General features: G+C 42.8%; 1 protein-coding gene across 5 annotated transcripts in view; it reads right to left on the bottom strand.

Moving 5' to 3' along the window:
- Positions 1-4,093: 4,093 nt before the first annotated feature.
- Golga3 (golgin A3) overlaps positions 4,094-11,687 on the bottom strand; it is a 46,958-nt gene continuing 39,364 nt past the window's right edge. For 2 of the 5 annotated variants that reach the window (XM_076922321.1, XM_076922322.1), the window contains exons 22-24: positions 9,617-9,778; positions 8,765-8,928; positions 4,094-7,623 (exon numbers count right to left, since the gene is read on the bottom strand). In XM_076922321.1, coding sequence (XP_076778436.1) covers positions 7,452-7,623; positions 8,765-8,928; positions 9,617-9,778 — 498 coding nt within the window. In that variant the 3' untranslated portion in view covers positions 4,094-7,451. Of the gene's footprint in view, positions 7,624-8,764; positions 8,929-9,616; positions 9,779-11,687 lie in introns of those variants that run through there. The other 3 variants (XM_076922323.1, XM_076922324.1, XR_013106951.1) reach the window with 2 other exon arrangements.

The raw sequence follows: 11,687 nt of genomic DNA, 5'->3' as shown, positions 1-11,687 counted from the left end.
ACGCGAGCGCAGCCCGGCAGTGGCGCGGGCAGCACATCGGGGTCCTGACTCGAACACGGCGCGCTTCCTGGCGCGGCTCGCCCTTAGGTGGAATGGGCGCGCCGCGCCGAGTTGTTCCTTCGCCCCTGGAGAGCAAGAGCCGGCTCCTGAGCCACCCAGACTGGGTGCCATCCGAGGCCAGCGGAGCCGGCGGGGCAGAGTCCTTGACTGGTGGGGGCTGAGGGTGAAAACTGCGGCCAAGTCCAGAAAGCCTGCTCTGTAGCTCCGCCTCCTTTTGTTAATGGAGATGTTTCTCTGGAATCCAGCGGACCCTCCAGGCAAAATGCCGGTGTCATTCTGACGGATAACGCGAAAGCCTACCTAGCACTGGGATTCAAGATGTGAGCCACCATGCCAGGCTGCTAATTATAATTTTTGAAGCCCTTCTCTAACCTTTGTTTCCCTTTTTTGAGTCTTAACTATATACCTCCAAACTGGCCTTACGCTGGAGACCTGCCTTCTTCTTTTTTTTTTTTTTTTTTTTGGTGGTGGTGGGGGGGAGGGGTGTTTCGAGACAGGGTTTCTCTGTGTAGCCCTGGCTGTCCTGGAACTCACTCTGTAGACCAGGCTGGCCTTGAACTCATATCCACCTGCCACTGCCTCCCAAGTGCTGGGATTAAAGGCATGCGCCACCACTGTCCGGCTTGAGGCCTGCCTTCTTGAGCTCGCAGAAATGCTGCGATTACAAGTATATGTCACCATAATTTCACTTCTGACTACAGATCACGAGGGGACCGAAGTCTATGGAAGCCCTTGGTGTAGAGGCTTTTCACATGTACTTTGCTCGGTCTTCAGCAAGAAGCGTGCAGGCTGCTTATTTGGGGTCGTAGAAGGCAGAGTGGAGGGTTGACGCTGGGATGGAGGCCTGTTTTGTTCAAATGTGTACCCTACCTTCCTGCCAGTGAGGACCTTGTAAAATCAGTTCTCACTATCCGAAGAGGGTGGCCTGAGGAGTGGCCTAAACTCCGAGTGGAGGCCCCAACGAGTTATGTGCATAATCATTTTACCGGCCAAGAGTCAGATATACACACCCTTTAGGCCATGTGTTTAAAGATGTTACTTACTCCTCAGAACAGACTCAGGGAAGCTTGCTGAACTAGATATAAAATAAAAAACCAACCAGATGACTTGAGAAATGCTAAGATGAATTTCCAGTTATTTTTACAGCTCCAGGATTCAGAAGGCCAATTACACATATTTCAGTTTAGCTGGGTGTAGTGGTACACATCTTTAATCCCAGACAAAAGCAAGGCCTGTGTTCTAGGCCACCCTGGTCTACAGATGGAGCCCAAGAGGCACCCAAGACTAAGTTTTGAAACCCTGTCTCGAAAAACCACAGTAAGTAAATTTATTGTAGATAGAGGCAGATGGTTAAAGTATTATTAATTCCTTCAAGAAACAGGTACAGGAATATGTCATAGAGCAGTGGAGAACAACTTTTAATGTTTCGTCTTTTGCTTCATAATTGTGTTTATTTAAAAAGACCATTGTTCATTAAAACTGTTCGATCTGGGTGTAGTGACTGAAACGTTTGTTTGAAACCCAGGCAGCTGAGGAGGATGATCTTGAGTTCAAGGCCAGCCTCTTTCAAAAATCAAAGACTTACCAGAAATGTACTATACACTCAGAGATACGTTGTTATCTGCAGTTGTTCTCAGCCCTCAGTAGAGAATTGGGAACAGCTACAACCAGGAGCCTGAGATTCTCAGGCAGAGATATGCTAGTTCATATAAGCTAAGAAAAACAGCAGGCCAGGAATAATGGGCTATAGGCTGTAGCTAGGCCAACAACAGGCTGGCAAGTGGTCTGGACTTACTTTCAGAATGACAAGGTATGTAAGCGTTGGGAAAACCCAGTTTGATCTTACTGATGGAGATAGTGAAGTTATACAAAGTGGACAAATGGTAGTGCAATGCATATGGAAATGCTCGTTAAATGTTCAGAAAACTTAATGTGGGGTGTATGAGTCAAGGCTGTTCCTCTATAGAGTTCCACTACTATAGGATATTCATACAGAACACACAAGAGCACCCTAAGTGTGTGTGTGTGTGTGTGTCTCTCTCTCTCTCCTAGGAGCTTCTGGAGCTGACTTGAGAGTGAGCACTTCTAGCCGGGCAGTGGTGGTGCATGCCTTTAATCCCAGCACTTGGGAGGCAGAGGCAGGCCGATTTCTGAGTTCGAGGCCAGCCTGGTCTACAAAGTGAGTTCCAGGACAGCCAGGACTACACAGAGAAACCCTGTCTCGAAAAACCAAAAAAAAAAAAAAAAAGAGAGAGAGAGAGTGAGCACTTCTTACCTGGGCTGCTACAACTGCAGCCTAGTAGGTGCCATCTTCAACTCTAACTCTAGTTCAATTATAGAAGAACACAAAAGACCTGTGAATATAGGTGGTTCTGAGTGACTGTTCTCTGAGTCAAGCAGCCATTATTTTGGGGAGTTCAGCTCTGCCCCTTGTAAAAGGATTGTCCCAGCTGGGTTTCCTGACTCTGTCTCCTCATGAAAACCTCACCTGAGTATGGAGCTGCTACCTACCATGTGCTGTATTTGGAGAGGCTAGAGTATAGAGTGGGGAGAACTAGGGAAGGAGTGCGCTATCTGTGCTGCAGGGTAGAGGCTTTCCAACTGCACCCATGTTCCTGTAATTACCCTCTCAGCCATGCTCTGCAAAGAACCCCAATAAACTTATTGGTTCCCCAGAGTGAACTTAATGTTGTTTACATCTCCCTGGGAAGGAACTTTAGCAACAGGTCACCACCCAGTTTACTTTGGGAGCCAGGTTCATGCCATTATAAGGGCCATGAAGATGGAGATTGAAATAGTGCATAGTTATACGAAAGTTGAGAAAGGGTAGTGAATGGCACAGATTCTAAGAATTCTTACATACTTAGGCTTGGGGACTCTTCCATGGTTACCCATTGTGGGGGTTTGATGAAAATGGCCCCTAAAAAACTCACAGGAAGTGGCATTATTGGAGGTGTGGCCTTGTCAGAGGAATTCACAGTGGGTGGGCTTTGAGGTGTCAGATGCTTAAGCCAGTGTTATTCTTTCTGCTACGTGCTGATCCAGATGCAGAACTCAGCTACTTTTCTAGCACCGTGTTTCACACAACGACAATAAAGGACTAAAGCTCCAAACTGTAAGCCAGCCCCAATTAAATGTTTTCCTTTATGAGAGTGGTGGTTGCTAGGCAGTGATGGTGCATGCCTTTAATTCCAAAACTTGGGAGGAAGAGGCAGGAGGATCTACAGAGTGAGATCCAGGACAGCCAGGGCTAACAGAGAGACCCTGTCTCTGAAAAAACTGAAAAAGAATGTTCACAATTTTATCTTGTTTGGAATTTGCCTGTTTTTATTGTTAGGTAGATAGAGAGCTAGCTTATTTTTTCTAAATAGGCTTTTGCCTAATTCTCATTTATACACGCATGTACATATACACACATACTCACTCTGCTGTGGTCATGGTGTCTCTTCATAGCAACAGAAACCCAAACTAAGACACCTACCATGGATGACAGGGGTGTTAAATAACCCACTTTATAGTTCCTTCATAACTTGCTTCTAATACTGCATAAGCTATCCAGTTCCTGAGTGCCTCAGGGACTTATATACTGAGCTTCACAAATTCTTCTCTTTCCCATGCTTAATTAAAACTGTGTGGCTTATTAATTACTTGAAATAGGCCTGTATAATTGACTGATCAAAAATAAAGAGTGAATGAAAAATAGAAAAAATTGCTTGAGATATGAAAATTAAGCAGCAGAAATTAGTTAGCTTAAGAGCATTGTGCAGACAGGTTCCCAACATGCTCTGCTCACGTACATGCTTTTGCAAGTATGCTCCGTCTTAATGGTGATGGTGGATGCAGGCCAATGAAGAGCAATGGCTACCATGCTACTTCTGTTGGTCTAATACAACAAGGGGTGAATCTTCTCATCCTACTTCAAACTTTGGTAGGACACAATGGCTTGAAACAACATGAGCTACAAAAGCTACTCCCAAATATGACAAAATGCTAGCACTAAAAAGGAAGCCCTCCCCAATGAATTATGAAAACCTTTACCAAAAATAGTTTATTGCATAAAATGTAAGGACTTCCCAAGCACACTTATATTAAAAAAAGAAGGGAAAACAGTAACAGCAACAATATGCCTTTTGAAGTTACAGTTTGTTACCAGTGATGACAGCTTCCCTGGGAAAGCCCCAACATGAAGACTGACTCTTTTGTGAGATAACTTTTTATAAAAATGAGAAACTCAAAAAGCACTGAAATGGTGGACCCTCCAAACTGGACATGGACCCAAAGATCCTGTCAGAACCTCCGACCACTACAGAGTAGACTGGGCTAGAATTCCCAACTGCTGAGCATATTAGGATGAGTCAGTATCTTGTACCACAGTACTATTCTTATCGCTGGGGTCCTCCAAGGCTCCCAGACTTTCTCATCTCAAATGTGATGGTCCCTTTTAAATCCAAAATCTTCACCTGCCAATTTTTATTTCAAAATATATGAAAAATATATGTCATAGTGACCTATAAGACTATGGCTTTTACAGTATCCACATACTGGTAAAGTTTCTTTTGAAATGGAGAAGAATTTAACCAAGCTTTCTGATTTATACACGAAGACTACCTTCTGAGACAGCAGGTCCTGCTCCCTGTACCCAAAGTTCATGTAAAGTCATCCTTACATCTTCTCAAAATCATTGCCTGCTACAATTGTGTAAAAATCTAAAATCGCAGCATCAATTGGACATCTACCATAAAACAATGATAGAAGTTTCATGGTAATTATTTTAAACATAAGAAAACCAAGTAATAGTACAAGTCATGCCAGCCAAGGTGTCCAGTAAAGGACACAATACAGCATATATGATATGTGCACAATGGTGTGAGCCTGCCTGAAGAAGCGATCCTCCAGACCTGCATGCACTTTTTCATTAGCAAACCTAAAATTCCCAGTTTTGACTGCAGAGGCAACAGTAATCAAGCTATATTCACTCAAGAATAAGCTCAAGGAGGTGAATTACAATAGAATCCCTTAGATCCCTCTTAGGAGGGAAAAAGCCAAATCAAACAAACAAAAAAGGAAACTTGAAAACTCAACTTTAAGGTGACTTAAAGAACCCTAAGAGAATGCCAGCTCCAATCTCAGAGTTCTCTGAACCACCAATGTGAGAAAAGACACATTGGTACACAAAGAGGCAAAGAGAAAGAAGCCAAGACATGCCAGGCCTTTCATGGAGCCAAGAGGAACCTAGCAAGGACCTGCAAGGCATACTACAAAGTTTAGAAGAAGTGCCATTTCTGAGGGTGTACCTGTACATGGGACAGCAAAGCAACTGAAAAAAATGGGTTAAGATATGAAACCAACCTTCACTTGAATGAGTTCAGAATTAAGTTACCTTTTCCTGGACAACACAATCAATACAACTCACTTGAAGATCTCTTCACATAGGAGAAACTAGCTCTGTTGCAGAATTAAGTCCAAAACCAAGTGCTATTTCTTGGTTTTGACATTAAGTATACAAAATAAATAGGAATGTAAATTACCTTCTTTTTCTAATTTCTAACTTAGAGATTTATAATAAAGTTTTAAAGTTTTTTTTTAAGATTAACCCTGTACAAATGATATACACATTTTAAAGTTCCAATACTTGCTAGAGAATATTTCTCAAGCACCAGACATCATTGGATAGCTCTACTTTAACCACATCAGTTAACCTCTTAATAGGATAGTGTAAGAGAACACATTTAAAATGCCATGCTGATTTCCCACAAAATAGACAAGAAACCCACTAAAAGACACCAATTAACTGATTACTGATGCTTAGAGGTTCCTACTTCAGACCTTTCTCTCTTTCCCTTCTAAGAATATTTCAGATCTTTTTTGTTGTTGTTCCAGCTTGTCTGTCTTTTGGTCATGGTTTCATGTAACCCAGCTTTGTCTCACACTTGGTATGCAGCTGAAAACTAGTCTTGAACTGACCATCTTCCTGATTCTACCTCCCAAGTGCTGGGATTACAGTCATGAGTCAAAAAACCCTCTTTATTTTAAATTTTCTTCACAAGCATTCACAAAGATTAAAGACCTCAACTCTTCTAATTAGGCAGTTTATAAAGCATTGTTATGATTTGGGAAGCAGACAGCAATAAATCACACACTTTAAACAAAAGTGCTGACTTTTAACAAGGTTTTTGTCTCTTGACCCTGTCTCAGAAGACCAAAGCTGCCTACCTTCTTCCAGGAATTACTCTTCTTGTGCCACAAGTATTCAATAGAGGTGCATGGTAGTTCCTGATGACCACACAGACATTCACAATGTTTCATAAACACCATCTTTGGGACACAGTGTATGCAGTCTACAACCCACACAGATCAAGGCTGCCTCCTCTCCTACTCTGTCCTCTACCAGTGCTCTCCAGATGTCCGGTCAGTATGAGGAGACCTCGGACATCCTTTCATCCCCTGCTAACTACAAGGCCTGACTAGCCCTGCCTGTTGGTATGCCAAAGTGAGTAAAACCACGTAAGGCCACAGACCTGAGAGGTCAGTGTTATTAATTCATGGAGATTTTTGGCAGAAAAGACCCTCAGAAATAAAAAGACTAAAACTAAAAAACTCTGTGTCAAGGGTATTTGGTTTTTAGGATGCATAGAAAATAAGTTACATTGCTTAAAATACATTTTTAAACTGATAGCCTAAAGCTACATGTATACTGTTTCCCAATAGCAAATTTTCGAAAGGAAATCAGTAAGACAATTAGGTCCTTAAATAATATAGGTGTATGTTTTCAAGAGACTTTCAATATTTATACATACATCCTATTTAGGTAGGATAGTTTGAAAAGCAAATGAAATAAAAAGCAAAAGGTGTCAATGAAAACTCTCTTATGTAGGAAAGTAAAGGTCTTATGTGTGTCTGCAGCCACATGTATGATTCCTTCCTTCTGCAAGTGACTGTTCAGATAGACACACGCAGATTTCACCAGCAGTTCAAACTCTGATGTTTTTAAGATTTGGTCACTTCATGGGAAAAGCTAGTTGTGGTTTAGAATGACTACGTTTTTAATCCTTGTCTCATTCCTTAATTAATTAGTTAATTAATTAATTGAGACAGAGTCTCCCTTTGTAGCCCTGGCTGTTTCTGGAACTACTGAGCTATAGACCAGGCTGGCCTCAAACTCACAGAGATCATGCCTGCATCTGCCTCCGGGGTGCTGGGATTAAAAGTTTGTGCCCCTACCTCCCAGTTTTTTCTGTTATTTTAATCCTCGATAAAAAGTAAAGAGAAATTTAAATCTCATTTCTTAAAGAAGGAAAAAAAAAGCCACCAGAGCATTCAATCAAATAAATAATATTGACAAGAGTATTTCTTCAACAGCCACAAATACTTAGTGATGAGGACAACAGTGGTCACTGGCCCAGCCCTTCTCTGGGAACACTGTTTTGATTATGTAGTTTTGTGTCTCCCCGGGGATGAGCATGCTCTGCTGGGGCAGCTTCCACCTGAGCCCACGAGGACAGGGACTCATGCACAGTGATGGTATGCTCCTCCATCTGCCGCTGTAGACTGTCCATTTCTTGCCTGAGGAGATAGAGAGGAGGCAGAAGAAGAAACCTAAATCATACAAGGATCAGACAGACCCACAGTCATAGTGCTAACAAGCGACAGGCTCACATAGTGTTTCTCTTAAAGACCAATACATGTTATCACAACAGACCAGCAAAACCAGCTGGACTCTATTGTTTGTTAGTAACAAAATCTCTATCATTCATTTTACTAATGAAGACTCAGGAGTCGGATGCTGGGGTGAAAGCCTGCTAGCTCAGAGAGGCAGAGAAAACTTCCAGCTGACTTTCCTTCTCAGTGACAACCCAAAGAAAAAGGAATCTCTCCTTCTCCACCCAGTCTCAAACCCCCCTCAAACTCAATGTTCCACCGGTTTACATCCTGTGATTTCTCTATCTATCCTCCTGACTTCCTTTTATTCTCTGTCTCCCCAGCCCCATGTTCACTCTTGCCAACGTTTGATTGCTCCTCCTCTAGATTTATGGTTGATTTTATTTAATCCAGTTTACAACAAACAGAAAGCTCTTGGATTAAAGGTGTGTGCTGGGCTGAGACACATTACAACTAGAAACAGGTTTTTCCAGTAAATAATATAATCATGGGATTCCTAGTGTCATCAAATATCCTGCAACAGGAGACAAAGAAGGCAAATTTCTTGATTTTTTTTTTTCCCACTCTGGGCAGAAGCCAGCAAACAATCTGATACAGGTTTCTGTTTTCTGAGAGGTGCTTCCAGTAGGAACATGAGAAAGACACAGACCTGAAAGCCTGAATGCTAATCAAGTTGATGTCTAGAAGCTGTCACCTGAGGCTATTGTCACATGTGATTTCCCCCAACAAGGTCACCTGCCTATCAGGAGCCCATGTGCCATATATAGTCCATGATGCTGGTCTCTGCTGTCCTAAGCTAAAAGGTTTAGCATATAGGGGGTAGGTGTAACACCTGACCTTTTAAGGGCCCACTAAGATTTACTTAGCTATTTTCACCTTACCACATGGACCCCCCCCCCCCCCCAGAAGCTCTGTCAGTAAAAAAATCTTTTACTTCACAAGAGCTTCAAAGTCATAGGTACTCTACAAACAGAAGAGATGCCCCCAGGAAAAACATGTCATGTCTAAATGCTGAAAAAAATGGGGCATAGAAAACGGGTCATACTTGAGCTGCTGCAAACAGCTGTTGAGATTCTTGAGGGGCTCCTTGCTCACAGCAGGTGGGGGCCTCAGCAGCTCTTCCAGCAATGAGGCTGGGACAGGGCAGTCTGGTATCTTGATGGGTGTTGCAGGACTGGATGAGTTGGACTCGCCTTTTGGCTCTTTCTTCTGTTTGTAAAAGCACATCATTAGCTCTCTTCATTCTCCACGGTGACGACTGACCCTCCCTGCATCCCCACTCTGAGAAGAGGACTGAACTGCCAGGGCTATGAAAACAGCCCAATAGTTAGTATGTTAAGATATACTAGCTGGTCCAGTAATCCTAATGCACGTAGTTAAGCACAAACCACTTGTGTATGACCCTAAGGAGAAAGAACTGAACATGACATCAGAACTCTCTTATGGAAGTTTCCTGAGATATAAGCCTATACTTGAGCTTCCCTAAGAAATCAGGCAATACTTACTTCAATTGTGCAAAAATTATCTGCTAGCTATTTCAACCCTCCATCAGGGCTGACACTAGCATGAAGCTCCCACCTGAGCCAAGCTGAAGGCACTGTGTCCCACAATGGCAGCATATCATGGCTGTGTGTTCATTAGTTTAAAACAGTATCACAGCAAGATGAAATAAATATTCTCTTGAACAAGGTTAACAAAATAAAGTTGTTTGGCCACTGTCTAAGCAGAGTTATAATCTTTGTGCACAAGATAGTTCAATGTTGCTTAAATGTTTTTGATCTGTGAATGACCAGAAAACCTACCAATCTCCTGCTTCCAGCCCCCCTCTCCCAACCTCCCAGCCAAAATCTAAATGAGATAGACAGTTAACTTGTAAGGAATGAAACCTAAATCCAACCTTGGCTGCACCACGGCGGAGATCCAGCTTGAGCTGTTGGTTCTGCTGCAACAGAGTCTTCATGTTGTTCTTCAGTTCAGACACTTTGGCTTGAAGCATAAACTTATCCTTCTGGGTCTCAGACAGATCCTCCTGTACCATTTCCAACTCAGACTTGACAGTCTAAGGAAAAGGATCAGATATTTTTTAAAGCTAAAATGTCCTAGTTGAGTGGCTCATGCCTATAATCCCAGCACTGGTGAGGCTCAGGAGGCACAAGGATTAAGAGTTCAAGGCCAGAACTAATAATGACTGGCCCAACTTGAGATTCATCCCTTGCACAGAACCAATCCCTAACACTATTAAGGATACTCTGTTATGCTTATAGAAAGAAATCTAACATAACTGTCCTCTCAGTGGCTCCACCTAGCAGTTGACTGAAAAAGATGCAGAGATTTACAGCCAAACATTAGACGGAGATGGGGAGTCTTATGAAAGAGTTGTGGGAAAGATTGAGGGCCTCTAAGGGAAAGAACTCCACAGGAAGACCAACAGAGTCAACTAACCTGGACTTGGACTCTTGGGGGCTCCCAGAGACTGAACCACCAACCAAAGAGCTAGACCTAGGCCCCTCCCCTCACACATATGTAGCAGATGTGAAGCTTGCTTGGTCTTCACGCCAGTCCCCCAACAAGAGGAGTGGGGGATGTCCCTGAATCTGTTGCCTGCCTATTGATCCTATTCCCCTAACTGGGCTGCCTTGTCTGGCCTCAGTGGAGAGGACATGCTTAGTCCTACAGTGACTTGATGTGCCAGGGTAGGTTGGTATGCAGGGGGGCTTCTCCTTTCTCAAAGGAGAAGGGGAGGGAGGATGAGAGGAGGGACTGTGTGAGGGAGGGAACTGGTAGGAGGGGGAGGGCTTCGATCAGGATGGGAAAAAAAAAAGAGTTCAAGGCCAATTTTAGCTACATATCAAGCTGAGTTCATAAGAACTGAGCTACATAAGAGCCAGTCTCAAAAAAAAAAAAAAAAAACCAAAAAAAAAAAAAAAAAAAAAAAAAACCAAAAAACCAAAAAACCAAAAAAACAAAACATCTTAAAACATACTTTAAGATGTTAACTTTGGCCGGGCGGTGGTGGCACACGCCTTTAATCCCAGCACTTGGGAGGCACAGGCAGGCAGATTTCTGAGTTCGAGGCCAGCCTGGACTACAGAGTGAGTTCCAGGACAGCCAGGGCTACACAGAGAAACCCTGTCTCAAAAAAAAACCAAAAAAAAAAAAAAAAAAACCAAACCAAAACAAAACAAAACATTATGTTTAGAGTGACTGGCTGATTTATGTGTGAGCACTTATGTGTGATTATGTGTAGCACGGACATTCAAGAGCCCTCAGAGGCTAGGAGAGGGTGTTGACTCTTTGGGAGTTGCAAGTATAGAAAGCTCTGAGCTACTAGTTGAGTTCCGGGAACCAAACCCCGTAAGAGCAGTAAGTTCTCTTAATTGCTGAGTATCACTGCAGCATCCCTGAAAGTTATCACAGAGCCTTTTCCAAACAGCAATATCTGGATTGCCACAGTTAACACCAAAGACTCTTTAAATTCCAAAGTCAGCTATTAGAATAAGTTAAATCATTCTTAAAAAACAGTATAAACTAGAGCTGGGCAGTGGTGGTGCACGCCTTTAATCCCAGCACTTGGGAGGCAGAGGCAGGCGGATTTCTGAGTTCGAGGCCAGCCTGGTCTACAGAGTGAGTTCCAGGACAGCCAGGGCTACACAGAGAAACCCTGTCTTGAAAACAAACAAACAAACAAAAAAACCAAAACAACAACAACAACAACAAAAAAACCAAGTGAGGAATATTAGCAAGTTATGTTTCTGGTCATTTCCCTGAGTAGTAAAGACTACTCATTTGAACCTTCATGGAGAAGTTGATCATAAGCTAAGCACACACTGCATATTGATTGATACTACTCACTAGAGCTTTAAGAAGCATGCTCCTTGTACTTACATTTCATATAACTTAACAAAGGGATAGTGCTTGAGTTTATCTTAGTTTCTCCTCCATCCAGCATGTAACCTAAACCAGGTAAC

The sequence above is a fragment of the Arvicanthis niloticus genome, chromosome 24 (assembly GCF_011762505.2).
Source record: "Arvicanthis niloticus isolate mArvNil1 chromosome 24, mArvNil1.pat.X, whole genome shotgun sequence".
Classification (NCBI taxonomy): Eukaryota; Metazoa; Chordata; class Mammalia; order Rodentia; family Muridae; genus Arvicanthis; species Arvicanthis niloticus.
This window is presented reverse-complemented; position numbering and strand designations above follow the sequence as displayed.